General features: G+C 44.0%; 1 protein-coding gene across 1 annotated transcript in view; it reads left to right on the forward strand.

Moving 5' to 3' along the window:
• SPECC1 (sperm antigen with calponin homology and coiled-coil domains 1) overlaps positions 1–17,969 on the forward strand; it is a 183,303-nt gene that overhangs the window by 158,037 nt on the left and 7,297 nt on the right. The window contains exon 13 of the mRNA XM_029611519.1: positions 14,527–14,643. Coding sequence (XP_029467379.1) covers positions 14,527–14,643 — 117 coding nt within the window. The remainder of the gene's footprint in view (positions 1–14,526; positions 14,644–17,969) is intronic.

Consider the following 17,969-nt stretch of genomic DNA (forward strand, 5'->3'; position numbering starts at 1 on the left):
CATTTTGGGCAATTTGAAAAGTATGTGGGTGGGGGGCTTCCTGTTAAAATGGGTAGTGGGAGATATGAGATACTTAGGGATAAAAATTCCAGGGGATATTAGTAAAATCTCTGAGGTTAATGTTCATCCCTTGCTGAGAAATTTGAAGATGTCTCTTAAGATGGCAAGATCTCCCTCTATCATAGAGAGAATACATTTAGTGAAAATGATGGATGTATCTAAGTGGTTATACCTTCTGCAGATGCTGCCCATATGGCTACATAGGAAAGATATCAGGGAGATACAATCTTTTATCTGGAAAGGCAAGAGAGCACAAAAACCTATTAAAGTCCTTATGGGACCTATGGATCGGGGAGGCTTATGGTGTCCTAATATGCTACTTTACAATTTAGTTTGTATGTTACGTCATCTATCTGATGGAGTATTTGAAACTTCCCATTTTTCCCCGCAGGACACTCTATACTTGTGTTGGGGCTCTCTCTCAATGAACTCTTTGATGCAAATCCCTGGGGCAGATATTCCAGGAGAGGCTAAAAGCCATTTACTAGTTAGGTCTTTCTGCTCAGTTTGGGCATTCCTGTGCAAAACGGTACTGCATCGATCTACAATCTCCCCATTTGGGGCAATCCACAATTTCTGCCTGGTATGTCCAACCTGATCTTTTGGGAATGGAAGGAGAAAGAACTCTAGTACTTTTATCAGTTTATAATGCCAGACTGTAGTTCGATAAAGAGCTTTCATGATCTACAATCCCAATTTCAATTGTCTTCTAAAGAGTTTTATGCTTTCCTTCAAGTGAGACATTATTTATCCTCTATTCTTAAAATGTTTCTGGGTTTTGGAAAGGTAGACTCTCTTGAGGAGGTCTTCCTTGAGGGAGGAAAAAAAGTCCTCCATCCTGTGCTAAGTTTATGCGCAGATTGGGGAAGATTTTCAAAGGCTACGCATGTAACATATGCGCGTAACCTGAGAAAATTTGCCCCCTGCGTGTGCCGAGCCTATTTTGCATAGGCTCGGCGGCATGCATATGTCCCTGAGGCAGGCGTAACTTTTTCAACAAAGGTAAGGGGGGGATTTAGTTACGGCTGGGGGGTGGGTTAGATAGGGGAAAGGGAGGGGAAGGTGTGGGGGGGGTGGGGGCCGGAGAAAAAGTTCCCTCCAAGGCCGCTCCGATTTCGGAGCGGCCTTGGAGGGAACAGGGAAAGCCATCGGGGCTCCCCTCGGGCTGCGGGCGCACAAGGTGCACATGTGCACTCCCTTTGCGTGTGCCGACCCTGGATTTCATAACATGCACGTTATAAAATCGGGCGTAGATTTGTTCGCGCCGGGTTGCACGAACAAATCTACGCCCACGCATAAGTTTAAAAATCTGGCCCATTACTTTTTATTTCTCAGGAAAATTTACTTCTTCCGACGTTTAACAAGTGGTCGGAGTGGTCTGAATTTAATCTCATGTTCCAGGAATTTTTATCGTTTCAGCAAATGTTAACCTACGGGAAACTCAATACAGGTTTTTGCATGAATCCTATTTAGCTCCAGCTACGACTTATAGAGTGAAACTCTGCGATTCCCCACTTTGCAAGAAGTGTGGGGCAGACACGGGGGATTTTACTCATAGTTTTTGGGACTGTCCTACAGTCCTTGACTTTTGGAATCAGATATGTTCATTCGTAACAAATTATTTAAGAGGACTTCACCACTTTCCTCAAGAGTTTGGCTTTTTGGTTGTCATACAGAGCTCTCTAGCTCAATCTCTAGGGACAGAAAGCTGTTTATAGATAAAGTTGCTGTGCTGGCAAAAAAAACCAAACCATATTATCGGAATGGGTAGGGGAAGATCTGCTAAACATTTTCGTCTGGAAAAATAAAGTGTTTAAATTATTAACCTTTGAGACCATGACAACCAAAATGTCCTCTGATGCTAAAAGGGAGATGCATTTCCAAGTTTGGAAGGATTATCTGGACTGGCTTTCCCCTTCACTTCACAATATGATCTATTCTCTTTGATGTGGGATTTATTATGGGACAGCTTTATTTTAGTTCTTAGTTTTATAGTTCTTAGTTTTATCGTTTCCAGCCTATAGGCACTACTTGTACACATTTCTTTCTTTCCTTCTCATCATCGCTTGTTGGTAGATTGCTCAGGGAGGGAGAGGGTGTGGGGGGGGGAAACAAAAGACCTCAAAGCGACTTGTTTAAAGGTATCATAGACAAGTTCTGTCATTTTAATTTTAAGGCTGTGTTCTGCTTTCCTATACGTTTGTACTAGTTAACTTTCGCTGGAGCGACTTCCTTTAATATGTGCTATGTTTGGTCTCTCAGATAAAAATTAAATATACAGGTTTAATACAAAAAAAAAAACAACCAGTACATACATTTTTCCAATTCACTCACTCCATACGTATCTCAACCATACCATTCACTCTTATCCTATCACACTAAAACCACTTTATTACTACTACACCAATCCCACCCAATACCGATACAAATGGAATCCCCTATTTAACACAGATACGTCTATTCAGTTCCCGACAGCAGGAGCCAACATGTTTCGCCATAAATATGGCTTCTTCAGGGGAAACAAAATCAAAATTATGGAATACAAATGATAAACATTCTCTTTTAAATATTCCTTTATGATACTAAGTCACTGCTGACATCTGATTTCACAGCGTCGCTCATCAACTGCACGTTACCCAACCCATGAGAGAAGTTAAAACCGGAGACAGACGCGTCGCAGGCGTGACATTTTTATACATCCAATTGGAGAGAGGTCAAGACTGTTGTTAGAAGTGATAGTGTTTGAGGAGATTTTCAGAAAGGTATTGTGTGATGTGTGACAGTTTTGCCTACACAATTTTGAATATCTTGTGTTTTGCATAACATGTGTGGTTGATGAGCAATGCTGTGAGATCAGATGTTATCAGTGATTGTTAGTATGGAAGGGGGTCAGAAGAGAGAGGTATTATTAGCACTATTCAATTAGGGGCAGATTTTATAAATCTGCGCACACGCGTACTTTTGTTCGCGCACCAGGCGAGAACAAGAGTACACGGGATTTCAATAGATACGCGCTTAGCCGCGCATATCCATTAAAATCCGGGATCGGCGCGTGCAAGGCTGCCCAAAATCGGCAGCCTGCGCAGGCCAAGCCGCGCAGCCTACCTCCGTTCCCTCCGAGGCCGCTCCGAAATCGAAGCGGCCTCGGAGGGAACTTTCCTTCACCCTCCCCTACCTAACCCACCCCCCCGGCCCTATCTAAAACCTTCCCCCTACCTCTAACCCGAAAGTTACGCCTGCTTCCAGCAGGCGTAACTTTGCGCGCGCAGGGCCGGCTGCCGCGCTCCATGTTCCGGTCCAGGGGCCGCTGTCACGCCCCCAGAACGCCCCGGGCCGGAACCACGCCCCCCGGACATGCCCCCCGAAACGCCGCGTCACTCCCAACACGCCCCCGAAACGCCACGTCACTCCCGGCACGCCCCCTGACACGCCCCTCCATGCAAGCCCCGGGACTTACGCGCATCCCAGGGCTTGCGCATGCCGCCGAGCCTATGCAAAATAGGCTCGGCGCATGCAGGGTGGTTTGGGGTAGGTTTTCGGGGGGTACGCGCGTACCCCCTTTGAAAATCTACCCCTTAGAAAATAGCAGTAAAGAGAGCACACTAATAGGATTAAGAGAATCATGTTGGAAACCAGCAGTGAACATAACTATCATACAGGCTGAAGGGTGGAGATGGTGTGTCTTGGTGGACAGCACATGAAACAACACAGCAATCCCTTCAAATTTTTTTTTTTATATTTGAATTTTTTTCTTAAATATAACAGAGCATACAGTGAACCAGATACCATTAGAGTATAGTCAAATCATAGTAACAGAATAAAATATTATAACGTTATAGTAATCAACGTGATTTACATAACAAAATATCACTAAGACTGATTGAGTGTACCAGTCGAGTGTGGTTCATTCTTCAAGAATCCGACTTTTATAACCTGTCCGTCCCTATCCCTCCCCCTCCCCCAGTCAATACATATGCATCATACTCATAGTTATAAGAACAGAAATATGGAGAATAAGGATGAAAGCTAAGTTTCCGCCCAGTCTCCCAATATATCTGAAAAGTGAAGATATCACGGAGAGGAAGTCTGAGCAGTTGAGGCCAACGGTTTACATAGAGTGCGAGTAGACTTCCAAGTTTGATATGCTTGCCATGTCTTTTCGAATTTAAGTGTACATTTGTTTTTAAACACTTATTTTAGACAATAAATAAATTATTTCCACCCTGTGTTGTATGACTGCTGTCGTTGGTGCACTCAGAGATTTCCACAATTTTGCTATTTCACATCGAGTGGCTGTCGTAACATAGTTTATCAGTCTATTGTTCTCTAACAAGATCCCTGTATATTTAATACCTTATAAAGCCTGTCCCGGGGTAATACTAGCTATGCCTGGGACCATCTCTTCCACCCATTGAGATATCCCCTGCCATACTCCTTTCATAATTAGGCAATCCCACCACATGTGGATAAATGTACCTTCGGCCTTGCAATTCCGCCAGCATTTAACAGAAGTCTTAGGCATAAATTTATGTAGTTTTTGAGGATACATATACCACCTGTAAAGTAACTTGTAAGAGTTTTCTATGAGATAGGGGGCGATGTACCCCTTCCCTTATTCTTTAAATATTCCTTTCCATTCCTGGAATGACCACTCCAAGTGGAGATCTCTCTCCCATGCCCTCTGATGTGCTGTCTTATCCTCATCAGATGAACTTAGTACGTTATAGAGCACGGAGAGTACTTTCTTGGTCATATCTGCCTTTGTACATATCTTTTCAAAGTCGGACATACCCACTTGTAAGTGGGTTCTAATCATAGTAGCATGGGCGAAGTGGCCCAATTGTGAGTAGGGGTAGAGTGCTGAATCAGGTAAATCAAATTGCCTCTGTACTTCTGAAAACGAGCGCAATCCCTGAGGTCCCCAAAGTTGGCCCCATGTCCAAATCCCCTTTCGCTTCCATGTTTGAAATGCCAAGTTCTCATAACCAGGTCTGAATGCCTTGTTTGCATAAAGACTGGTGCTAGCAAGTAGACGAATTCTGAACTGTTGCCGCAAGTCTAAAGAGATGAGAATGGAAGGGGGAAGATTAGACCCTGGTTCAACAATCCACGTCCCCCTAGGTTGCCACAGTAGGCTGCATAACTGGACTTGCCCTAATATTTCCTGATTAGTCCTGTACCCACTGTTTGGGTTGTCGTGTTTTATGCCAGTCCTACCAGTTTTCTTGAACTGAGCCGCCCAGTAATACCGGGAAAGCTCAGGAATGCTGAGCCCTCCATGATCCTTGGTTTTATATAAGGTCCGTCTAGCCACTTGCGATCTCCGACCAGCCCAAATAAAAGCCATGCATTTCCTCTGCCATATATTCAATTGTGATGGGGTAATTGTAGTGGGCAATGTTTGAAAGAGGTATAGGAGCTTAGGGAGTAATATCATTTTTAAGACTGCTATTCAGTCCAACCAGGAGATATGATAGTGACTCCATTCCTCCATATCCTTAGTTAATTTAGTCCACATGGGAATGTAGTTTATAGAGAAATATAGATATGACGGCAAAAAAAAGACCAAGCAGCCCATCTAGTCTGCCCAGCAAGCTTCCACACTTGTTTTCCCATATTTATCTGTTTCATCAACCACCAAGTTCAGGGCCCTTGTTGGTAACTGATGATTCAAATTTCCTGTCATCCCCTGTCTTTGATGCAGAGAGTAATGTTGGAGTTGCATCAAAGGTGAGCATAAGGCTTAATGGTTAAGGATAGTAACCGCCACATCAAGCAAGTTACCCCAATGCTTGTTTACCCAGACTGCACAGATCAATGCCTTGTTGGATGTTGTCTGAATGAAAATCTTGTTTTCCACATTTCCCCCTGCCATTGAAGCAGAGAACAACGCTGTATAAGCATTCAAAGTGATGTATCAGGCTTAAATGGTATAGGGTAGTAACCGCCGTAATAAGCAAGCTATCCGCTTGTGTACCCAGATTGTGAAGTACTGAGTTGAACTCCTAAGTATTTTTTTTGTGCTTTTGCCCATTTGAATTGAAAAAGCCTTTGCAAATGTTTTGTCTCCCATAGTGGAATGTTAAGATTAAGTATCTCAGACTTCTCCCAGTTGACTCGAAACCCTGATATTTTGCCAAAAACCCCCATTTCACTCGTCAAGGTCGTGAACAATGATTCAGGATTAGTAAGCAGGATTAAGATGTCATCGGCGAATAAAGACATTTTGGATGATATCCGCCCTACAGTAAGCCCTGTAATGGCAGCATTATATCTGATATTAATTGGAAAAGGTTCTAGGAATAGGGTGAAGAGCAGGGGAGATAGTGGGCAGCCCTGTCTGGTTCTCCGTCCTACCGTAAAAGTAGGGGAGTAACCTCCATTGATCTTAAGGCAAGCTTTGGGATCATTGAACAACTGACGAAGCCACTGAAGATATGGGGCTCCAATCCCCATTCTCTCCAAAGTGCGAAAAAGATACGGCCAGTGCACCATATCTAATGCCTTTTTGGCATCGATGGAGAGTGCTATGGTAGGAATATTATATTTTTTCAAATACCAAATATTGTCCAAAATTTTGTGAACATTATCCGCTGTGGTTCTCCTGGGGATAAACCCCGCTTGGTCAGGGTGTACCAGTTGAGCTATGAAACAATTTAGGCGATTAGCTATTTTAACATCTATATTCAGGAGAAATATAGGCTTGTAGGATCTGCATAATGCTGGATCTCTCCCCAGCTTCGCCAGTATGGTGATCCCTGCCGTGTTAGCTAGTGGTGACAGATTAGTCCCATTTCTCAGGGCGTTAAAGAAATTCAAGAGCACTGGTGCCAACACCGTTGAATACTGTTTGTAAAATCGCGGTGTGTAACCGTCCAGTCCCGGTGATTTACCGGGTTTTAAAGTCTTAATGGCTTCATGAATTTCCCCCCAAAGAGATGTCTTTATCTAAGAATAGCCGTTGGGAGGTGGTTAACTCTGGTAGCGGCGTATCTAGTAAGTAATCATTTATTTCCCCCTCCATAATGGTCGGATCAATGCTATACAGTTGAGCATAAAATTGGTGAAACCTTTGTCGAATTGAGGTGTTATCTGTTAGAAGGTCACCCTCTGCATTTTTTATCTTTGGAAGGAGTTAAATGTCATCAAGCCTGTGCTTGATGATGTTTAACTGCTTGTGCCAAATATTTCCCTGCTTTATCGCCCCCCCCCCCCCAAACCTCTGTTGTAATTGTTCTAGTTGATGTGCAACTAAAGCCGAATCAAGTGCAGCTATCTTATCCCGCATCTCCTGAGTAGCTTGCTTCGATCGATATCGGGTATTATCCCTCAAATGTTTACGTTCCATATTTTGCAATTGCGTTAACAAGCTTTGCCGTTCTTTCTCCCGTTGTTTTTTCACATACGAAGCTCTAGCAATAAAAGTCCCCCTTAAAACACTTTTTAAACATTCCCATACGTTCCCCGGGTTAGTATCCCCGGTATCGTAATGCAGATATTCCTGGATCTCCCCAGCAATCTGACTCTGAAACTCCTTGTCTTCCAACAATGAGTCGTTGAGTCTCCAAAAGCGTAGGCCTTTATCATAATATTGTAATTGAAACCAGATTGGAGCATGGTCGGACCAGACTATTTGTTCAATTTCCACCAATCGTACCTCATTTAGTCTAGTTTTATCTATCAAAAAGATGTCTAACTGGGAGTATGAATCATGTGGGTGCGAATAAAAGGAGTAGCAGCGTGATGTCTGATATCGGGATCTCCACACATCGATCCCCGATATCAGGGTAATTAAATTTTGAAGGGCCTGTCTAATTCGGGTGGTATCTGAGCTAGACCCCGTAGAATTATCAACATGGGGGGTTGAGCATTGTATTGAAATCACCACCGAGAATCACACTCCCCTCCATCTTATCAGCAATCATAGTGTATAGGGCGGTATAGAAGGCTTCCTGTTGAGAGGTAGGGCCGTAAACAGTAATTAGTGGTCAGATTTCCCCCCCCCCCCAAGTTTTACATTCATAATAGATAGCGGCCACTGGGGTCCGAATATGAGCTTATCAATTCGAAGTAAAGGTCTTTATGAATTAGAATTCCTACACCTGTGTACTTTGCAGCTGCTGTTGCCGCTGCCCATACTGATGAGGGTATTTATCAGAGCTCATTAGTCCTCAAATCGTTTTCTCAAATGTGTTTCCTGGAGGTATATCACATCAGCATTTAATCAGCTCAGTTCTTGAAATAGAAGCCTTCTTTTATGTCCCGAATTTAATCCCTTGACATTAAGGGATACGAATTTAACTGTGGTCACGGTATTTCGGTGCCATTCCCCCAGGCTCATATAGTCTAATCCTTTGATCACCCATCTGTATAACTGATTTGTGTGTAAACCAGGCCTTGTAGCTAATCATATTTCTGGATTCCTCTATCCGGTAGATATATTTGTGCAGAGTATAAACAATATTCCTTCTTCTCCTCGCTCTGAAGAAACGTTCACATGTGTAAAGACTAAATACCCTTCCCCTCCTCCCCCCCCCAAGCCTCCTAACCATCTGGGAAAGTGCTAAAGGTTCCCAGTAAGAAAAGATTGGGACCAAGATGGCCGCCACATGAGAAGCAGTTAAGGAGCTCTCTCTGCACTTGTTCCTGGAAATTTATAATACCTTGAGTATCTCAACACTTTGAAACTGTAAAATGCCTCATACGAAGCGTAAGGCTCGGCTGAAAGAGAATTTAATCATAAAAGAAGAAGGAAGTCAACAGGCAAAGATTGAGAGCTTCTTTGATCCTACCCCAAGAACGCCAGGAGCAAGGACCGTGGGGGAGGGGGTGAAACCCAGGAGCTCGGGTCAATCCCTATGGTCGAAGAAATATGCTCAGCCCGGGGGGCTCCTGAAACACCACCTGCTGCCGAGAGGCCAGACTAGAATGGAAGGGGGAGGAAACATCGCGAGACTTGCAGGAGGAGAGGAGTGAGCAGGCCCCCCCCATCGGCCCGACGGAGACAGTGGAGAGTTGGTGTTCAGAGGAGTTGGAGGAGCAATGGAGGGAGTGGCTACCTCTACTCCGTTACCCCAAAGAGCTGTGCCTGCGTGGGATATCGAAGAAGACACAGCACTTCAAGAACTGGTAATGTTGCAAACGAAACCTGTATTTTCCTCTGCAAAAGCCTCCTGTAGTTACATTAGATACCTTATGGAAAGCAACGGTTTCTATTGAATCAGCCGTTACTACTTTAACACAGGCATTTTTGGACTCAAAATAAAAGAGGCTTGAACACTGAGAAAGGTGATGAACCTACAACAGGAAAAAATGGAGAAACTAGAGGAAGAATTACTAAGATGGAAAATATACAAGGGACCTTAATAAAAGCTGAGGTAAATGTTGAAAGAAAATTCAAAAATATAGAAAATTCACTTGTTATTTAAATCTTCGTATAGTGAATTTTCCGGTTGTGAAGAGATTAACTCCTGCGGAGATGTTAAAAGAATATATGTTAGAATCCTTAAAGATACCTAAAGAAATATTATATATTATTTCTTTACAAAAGTATTCTTTACAAAAGTATTCTTTGTCTCAAAGAAAACTGCTTCATCTACGGGAGAAGAGGAAGCACAGCACTCATTACAGCAATCTTTGAACACCTCAGAGCTGATTGAGTTATCTCTACATACTGAGATTAAAACAAGAGACACATTACTGGCAACTTTTGCTTTTGAACAGGACAGAAATCTTGTTCTAAAGTTTTTTTTCAGGAATAGAACAGTTCAATACTATGGCCAATCTGTGTGGATATATCCGGATATTGTTCGCTCCACGCAAGAGCGTAGGAGAACGTTTTTGCTTATGAGACCAGAGGTGCTAAGACATGGAGCCAGTATGGTGTTCAGATATCCTAGTAAATTTATTTATTTATTATTTTTCTATACCAGCTTTCAAGACAGGAGTCACATCAGACCGGTTTACATTTAACAGGGTGTGCAATATACAGAGAACTCGAGCAACTATAACTGGTGCAGGAATTGCAGTTACAATGAAACAGGGAAGTACACAACTGGGAGCAGAGGAAGAAGAAGAAAAGAGAGATTAACTGACAGCAAATTATTTACAGCGATTATTTACAGAGATGCAAAATTAATTCCAATGTGGTAAAAATGAAATCGTGAATGAGGTTGATGATAGAGTGTTGGTGTTGGTGAATGGTTACTATTTAAACCCATTGATAACAATGTGTTTGTGATGACGGTAGCAGGGATCAGTCTGTGTCTGGATTGGCTTTTTTAAAAAGCCAGGTTTTCAGCCTTTTCCTGAAAGTCGGTAGGCAGGGTTCCTGACGCAGTTCAGCTGGGATGGAGTTCCATAATGGAGGTCCTGCCGTTGAGAAGGCTCTGTCTTTGAGGGATTTGTGTTGAAAGGTTTTTGAGTGTGGAACATGTAGTGATTCTTTATAACACTCCCTAATGGGTCTGACGGAGGTGTGTTTTTTGAAAGGAATTTGTAAGTTTAGCGGGGCGTGTTGATGGATGACTTTGTAAATGGTGGTGATGGACTTGTACATAATTCTGTAGTGAATAGGTAGCCAATGAAGGGCTTTCAGGATTGGGGCGATGTGGTCGAATCTCCTGGAGTTAGTCAGAATTCTGGCGGCTGTATTCTGCACCATCTGTAGGGGTTTGGTATGGGAAGCAGAGAGACCTAGTAGAATAGAATTACAATAATCTAACTTGGAAAAGATTATTGCTTGTACAATTGTTCTGAAGTCCTGGGAGTGGAAGAGTGGCCTAATTCTTTTAAGGATATGTAATTTGTGAAAGCAATCCTTGGTCATTTGGTTGATGAATGGTTTTAAGTTGAGACGGTTGTCGATGATAACTCCTAGGTCTCTTACGTGAGAGGTTTGAAGGTTGGCTGGTGGGTTTGAGGAGATGTTATTGTTTTCCGGGGCTATAAGGAGAAATTCCGTTTTTGAAGCATTGAGAATTAAGTTTAGACTGTTGAGAGGTGTTTGATCTCAGTTAGGCAGCTGTCCCAGAATTCTGTTTTTGTAATGGATTCTTTTACAGGGATCACGATCTGAACATCATCTGCGAATAGGTGTGTTTCAGGTTTAGTTTTATTAGGAGTTGGCAGAGTGGGAGCAGGTAAACATTAAAAAGGGTGGGTGAAAGGGAAGAGCCCTGTGGAACCCCTAGCGAGGATGGATGGTAGTGAGATTCTTTGGTATGAATTTTGACCTTGTATCCTCTGTTCTCCAGAAAGGTTTAAAACCAGGTCAGTGCTGTGCCTGTAACTCCGACGTTAATGTTTCCTAAAATATCAGGAAAATAAATATTTATCTTTTATGAACCCGATCAGCTTAGGGGATTCTTAGACGGTAAAGGATGAATTGCTAGGTCCTAAATTAAGGGGAAGTGCTTCTCAGTGGTGGTTTATGCCTACTTTGAAGAAATATATGTATTTAGAGCTTCATTATTGCCTGAATGCACATCTTGGTCCCATGATTTCCTGAATATTATGAGACCTAAGTTTAAAGTGTATCACTATTTGGTTAATAATTTTTCCTTTGCATAATCTGAATGGATCTCTTATTCCTTTGATATATGATGTAAATATATCTGAAATTGCATAAATAAAAATAAAAAAAATTAAGAAAAGATTAAGCAAATCCTGCCTTTTAGTAAATCCAGTAAACGTTCTCTCGTAATTTATTTATTTTTTATTTATTTAAGTTTTTATATACCGGCAATCATGAAAACATATCTTGCTGGTTTACATCGAACAGGAGTGCATTATAAACAAAAACTAGAACTGTGGTGTCCGAAAGTACAGTTACATTTAACAAGGGTAGCCGAACTTGGAGAAGGAAGAAGAGAGGAGAGAAAAGAGATGGTTAAACAATATACAATTTAAATATAGTATACAGAATAAATGTTATATACAAGAGGAGTGGTGTTTTAGGAGTCATTGGAATGTGTCATTGGGTTGTGTCCTTAATAGAACTCTCCTTAATAGAACTCTCTAAGGATACGAATACAAGGGAACACTAGTGTTGTTCGAGTTAACTCTGGTAGGCTGGGTTATTCAAGTGGATGCAATGTCATAGAAACATAGAAATGATGGCAGAAGAAGACCAAATGGCCCATCCAGTCTGCCCAGCAAGCTTTCACACTTTTTTTTCCCTCATACTTATGTTACTCTTGGCCCTTAGTAACCTTTTGGTTCTATTTCCCTTCCACCCCCACCATTAATGTAGAGAGCAAAGCTGGAACTGCATCTAAGTGAAGTGTCTAGCTTAATTGGTTAGGGGTAGTAACTGCCACAATAAGCAAGCTACTCCCTCACTTATTTGTTTACCCAGCCTGTGCAATTCAGTCCTTGTTGGTTGTTGTCTGAATATAAATCCACTTTTCTTCATCCCCTGCTGAGAAGCAGAGAGCTATGCTGGATATGCATTGAAAGTGAAGTATCAGGCTTAATTGATTCGAGGTAGTAACCGCCGTAACAAGCAAGCTACATCCATGCTTATTTGTTTACCCAGACTATGTAATTCAGTCCTTGTTGTTGTTGTCTGAATATAAATAATCTTTTCTTCATTCCCCCCTGCCATTGAAGTAGAGAGCTTCAAAGTGTCCTTGGTTCATCTTCATTATTCCTCCGAAGTCTGCGACACCCCCCCCCCCCTTTAGATATTCGTTGCCACCATGGAGTTTCATGTCTAGGACCTGTGGATGTAGCATGGGATCAGGTAGCTTCTCTGCCAGTCCTGCTTCCTTCAAGGCTTGCGCTGTTTCTTCCACCTTGTGGGTCCGGTATGATTTCCCTTCCAGCTGAAACCACAGGCCGAAGGGGAAAAGCCATCTGTATCTGACCTTTGCAGTGGTCAGCGCTCTAGTTATAGGTTTAAAAGTTAGTCTCTTCCCCAATGTTGAAGCCGCTAAGTCCACATAAATAGCTATGTCATTCTCCTCCCAGCGCCAGATTCTTTGTTTCCTTGCTGCTGTTGCTATTTTCTCCTTGTAGGCAAAGGAATGAAAACAGACAACTATATCACGGGGTTTATTCCCTATCCTGGGCCCGAGAGATCTATGCGCTGGTTCAATCTGCGAGCTGGGCTGGAAGTCGTCGCTGACTGAGTCCACCTCTCTCAATATCATACTGCAAATTCTTTGGATTACTGACATGCAGTTTGCATAGTTCTCTCTTTCTGGCACACCTTGGAATCACAGATTACAGTGTCTGGTCCTCAATTTTATCTGCCAAGTCAATTTGATTACACTGCACGTCTTTCAGGCCTTGTTGCTGGTTTTTCCACCTTTCCTCGTGGTCGTCAAGGCGAGTATCCGCTTCATTGATCCTGCGGCCTATTTCGGCGCATTCTTCGCATATTTCTTGTAGTGTAGCTGCGATTTCTGTTTTAAAGTTCTTAATGTCTTGCCATAATTCAGTAAACCAGGAACACAATTTGACGCAAGATTGGGGCTCCGATTCAGATCTCCTCGCGTCTCCCCCACCATCCCCCGAATCCTCGGCATCAGCTTCCGCCACCATCTTGTGCCCATCGGAGTTGAAATCCTCTCTGGTTTTATTGTATGAGAATTTTTAAAAATCTACCAGGTTTTTTTTTCGCCACCATAAGCAGGGAGGTTTCCGCTGTCGAAAGCTTCTTGTTTGTCGGTGTTTCGCTCGAGTAATCACGCTATTTGCCCCGATAAAGCTCCCGGTGAACGAGAAGCCCTGCTTTTAGAAAACCAGCATGGGACGTGACGTCACTTCCTCTGCAATTCCTTCAAATTTAATTCTGTTCTGATTTTTGTCACAAAGGAATATTTAAAAGAGAATGTTTATCATTTGTATTCCATAATTTTGATGTTGTTTCCCCTGGAGAAGTCATATTTATGGCGAAACATATTGGCTCCTGCTGTCAGGAATTGAATAGTCATATCTGTGTTAAATAGGGGATTCCAATTGTATCTGTATTGGGTGGGATTGGTGTAGTAGTAATAAAGTGCTTTTAGTGTGATAGGATACGTGTGAATGGTATGGCTGAGATACGTATGGAGTGAGTGAATTAGAAGAATGCCATGAATTGTTTTTTACATAGAAAAAGGGGGGATTATTTTTGATGTGATATGAACAAGTGTATTTATACAATTGTTTAAGTGATATGGAGTTTGAATATAAGGGACTGTTATGGGTAAGCACATGGGTATTATTAAAGTAAATATGAATTTTGTAATATTATGGTTTAGTGCATTTTTATTAAATTATGGATTCCTTTTTGTGTATTTGATCCTTTGTTCATGACTTGAGGAAGGGAGTACTGTCTCTCTAAAGCTCGTCAGGAAATGGATTAAGTTAGTCCAGTAGAAAGGTCTCACTGTTTATCACGTAAATGACACGTACATGACAAAAATACAGAAAAGGTGTGCGGTTTGTTTCGCTCTTTGATTTCTGTCCTTTCTTTAGGACATTGACATCACCAACTTCAGCGGCAGCTGGAGCGATGGCCTGGCACTCTGCGCCTTGCTTCACACCTATTTACCAGCGCACATCCCCTACCAGGAACTGAGCAGCCAGAGCAAGGTAAGGACCACCCCCCCCAGCCGCTTGAAGTGAAAGCAGGGACAGGCAGACATGGAGCTCGGCCTACAGAAATCCATGAAAAAGGGAGAGATTTACAGGCCATCCTGAGCTTCTTTTTATTGCGTCACACGCTGCCTTGGGGCTCTTCTGAGAAGGCGGGTAATCACATTTAAATAAATACATGCAGAATAAAAGAATTGCCTTATAGTATACATTAGGTATAATAAATAGTGCAGCGGCAGCTCACGTCTGCGGGCCCCACGTAAGCGTCCGGTTCAGCGTGTTCGGTCCAGGTCTGATGGTGGGAGAGTGTTCTGCCGCTCTGTGTTCGCAACCTTTTTCAAGTTTGCTCCAAAGCGAGTACCCGATGGGAAGTAAGCCTCGCTCTCTTTGTTGGACATAAAAGGGTATTTGAACGATAGTGCCAGAGGCGAGCAGGGGGTGAGGGCTTGGGGGGGGGGGGGGGGCAGTGTTCTGCTGGCAGGAGGCGTCCCTTTCAGAGAACGCACTTTCAGTGTTTAGAAAGCAGGATTTTGAATATTCCTTAAGCTTCTGCTTCCACTGGGGGGAACCTCACTGTCTGGGGGGGAGAGGAGTAGCGGGTGACCTTCCAGCTTTTATGCGCTCATTACCGGGGCTAAGGAACGGGGTGATTGTCATAAATTGACCGAATAATGTTGCAGCAGCAGCAACCCAGGTCCTCCTCCTCAACCTCTGCCTTTGGAAACTTCTGACCTGATCCTCTACCCATTACGAGAAGCTCATTTCCAGCCCAGAGGCGGCTGTAGGAATGCTTCTGAAGTGCTGTCTCTGTAGCGCTCTCTGTGGGTCCTGATTTAGGGCACTGGAAAATGCAAATGATTATTATTATTTTAATACATAGAAAGCCAGGAAAACATTGGCTGCAGACAGATTTTCGCTCGTACCACCAGAGTGAGTGGAGGCGTCCTGGGAGAGGCTCGGCCGATGAAATTGTGTGTGGGTGGATTTGCTAGGATCATTTTCAGAGTGAACTCAAGTGCCCAAGTCTGCTTTGCTGTAACTTGTGTGCGGGTTTTTTTTTTTTGCCGCCTAATTTAGGGGGTCGGCTATAAAACGGCCTCTAGGATGAGCCTGACGGACGGACAGAGAAGGCCAGTGACGCGACGAGACGTGTCTTGCTCTCAGTTCAAAGTTTCTTTTCCTTTCTCCTGCGGCAAATGTCCACTGTGTATTTGAAGTGCAACGCAGTGAACTGATGTGGGACGCAGCTGCCAGCAGGAAACCTGACAGGGGATCTGGGCAGACATTGCAAGGGGTCGGGCAGCTGGGAGCAGTAGCGCCAGTTGTGGAGACTTCAGCCTCGGGGATCTGGAGGAGTGCATCGTCATTAGGGGTGGCAGACCTCGATTACTTTCTTGTGCTCGGACCTGTTGGTTCAGGCCCTTGGGGAAAGTGTCTTCCCTTTTTCCCATGTGCTGCTGCCTTTTCTTCCTTCGGCTGTTTGTAGTCGCGCCAAGCTGACCCGTTTCGGCCCTGTAACCCACTCTGTGAGGGGGAAAAATGTGGGGATTCAGAGTTAAGGGACCAAGAGGCTGAGGACGGCTTTGGGCCATTCAGTTTTGAATCGACCAATGCTCTTTTTTTTTGCAATCCAGTCCTCCTAGTTCTGCAACTCCTGTGATTATTAGTCCTGAGGAACAGACCAGCCTTTATTCTTGCCTTGCACCCGATGAACCCTGCACATTGAGATCAGAAAGAGCTGAGAGGACTCTCGGCAGTGACCTAAAGCTGTAGCACAGGCAAAGCTTATTTCAGCTGTTCAGTCACCGTTTTGGGGGTTTCTTGTGGGTGGTTTAACTTCATTCTGGGGAAGATATCGTGGTCACGATTTTAGGAAGCTTCTCCTGGCTAGCTACATTCACAACTACAGATCTGAGGAGATCAGGGCCCTGCTGCAACAGCGGAGCCTCTCATGCCAGGACAGGGAAGCTGACGGGTGAAATGGTGCCTGGCACTACTGCTTTTATAGGGAGGGGAGGACGCCATGAAGAAGGGAGGGGGGATGCATCCTGCCTCTGCTTCTTGGATAAAGATTCTAATACAACTGAAATTTATTCTTACCTTGAAACGATGAACTCTGTGGGTGGAGAGTCCCTTCTGGCATGGTTTATGGAAAAGAGGATGTTAATGATCGTATCTCTGGGACTGTTCTTCGTCTTACAGTGCTGGAAGATAAATTTTTCTTAGTTTCTTAAGCAGTTTTCGAGTTCTCCTTAAGTGCTAAGGATCTGGACGTTAGAGGGTTTTGTTTTTTTTTTTGATCATTTAAGGGAAGATGCAGCAGACGGGGTCCAAGGCGCGAGCTCTTCCTTACGAAACTGCATAACGGACGTCCTCTCCGGCCTTTGCACTGCCTCCAGGACTGGACCTTTTTGGTGGGAGAGGAAGGAGGGCAAGCAAATCAGCCGAGCTGGCCCCCAGCTTCCCCCACTGCCCATTTCTTATACCTGTGCACAACCATAGACTATAATGCATTCATTCCCAGACCGACCAATAAAAAGCCTGACGCTAGAAAACCAGACAGAGCGATAAAGGAGAAAATGACAGAAGTGGCAGTACTGAAATATTTATTCTCCCCCATACAAGTCGCCATAAAAAAAAAAAATTTCAGATTCCGGTGTCTTCTCGGAAACAGCAACACTGCCCAGCATTTAAGAGATCCGAAAGAGCTGAGAGGACTCTCGGCAGTGACCCAAAGCTGTAGCACGGGCAAAGCTTATTTCAGCTGTTCAGAAAATCTTGCAAAAACCCAGCGGAATTTGCTGTTTCCTAGCGGCACCAACTGCCAGGACTCAAAACAGCAACAAGACAGCACTGGAAATACTGCAAGAGGCCCTCAGCACAGACTCATATCCTAAGGCGAAAACACGACTGCTGCAGAGCCCTACGTGCTCGTGGGCAACGATGGGGGGCTCAGGGGACCCCAACATTAACACATCCTGCCCCACCCCTTGCTCAGCTTTTGTCTCCTCTCTCTCTCTCTCCACATCCTCTGCCCAGCACCAGTATCCCCCCCCCCCCCCCCCCCCCCCCCAAGTACAGCTTCCCCCTCTCTTTCTCTGCCCCAGTCCCCACCAGAGGACCCAGGGATGATGAGAAGATAGGCAGAGGGTGTCAGGAACGGGTGAGGAGAGGGAGAGTGGATGGGAGATGGGGAGGAGGGAGGTGGGCTTACCCCTACACTAGGCCAGCTCCCTCTCACTCCCACCTCCTCACTAGCCTCTTTCTCTCACTCTGCCCCAATCCTGCATGCCCTCTTACACACACGGCCAGCTCTCTTTACC

Source organism: Rhinatrema bivittatum, chromosome 8 (assembly GCF_901001135.1).
Source record: "Rhinatrema bivittatum chromosome 8, aRhiBiv1.1, whole genome shotgun sequence".
Lineage (NCBI taxonomy): Eukaryota > Metazoa > Chordata > Amphibia > Gymnophiona > Rhinatrematidae > Rhinatrema > Rhinatrema bivittatum.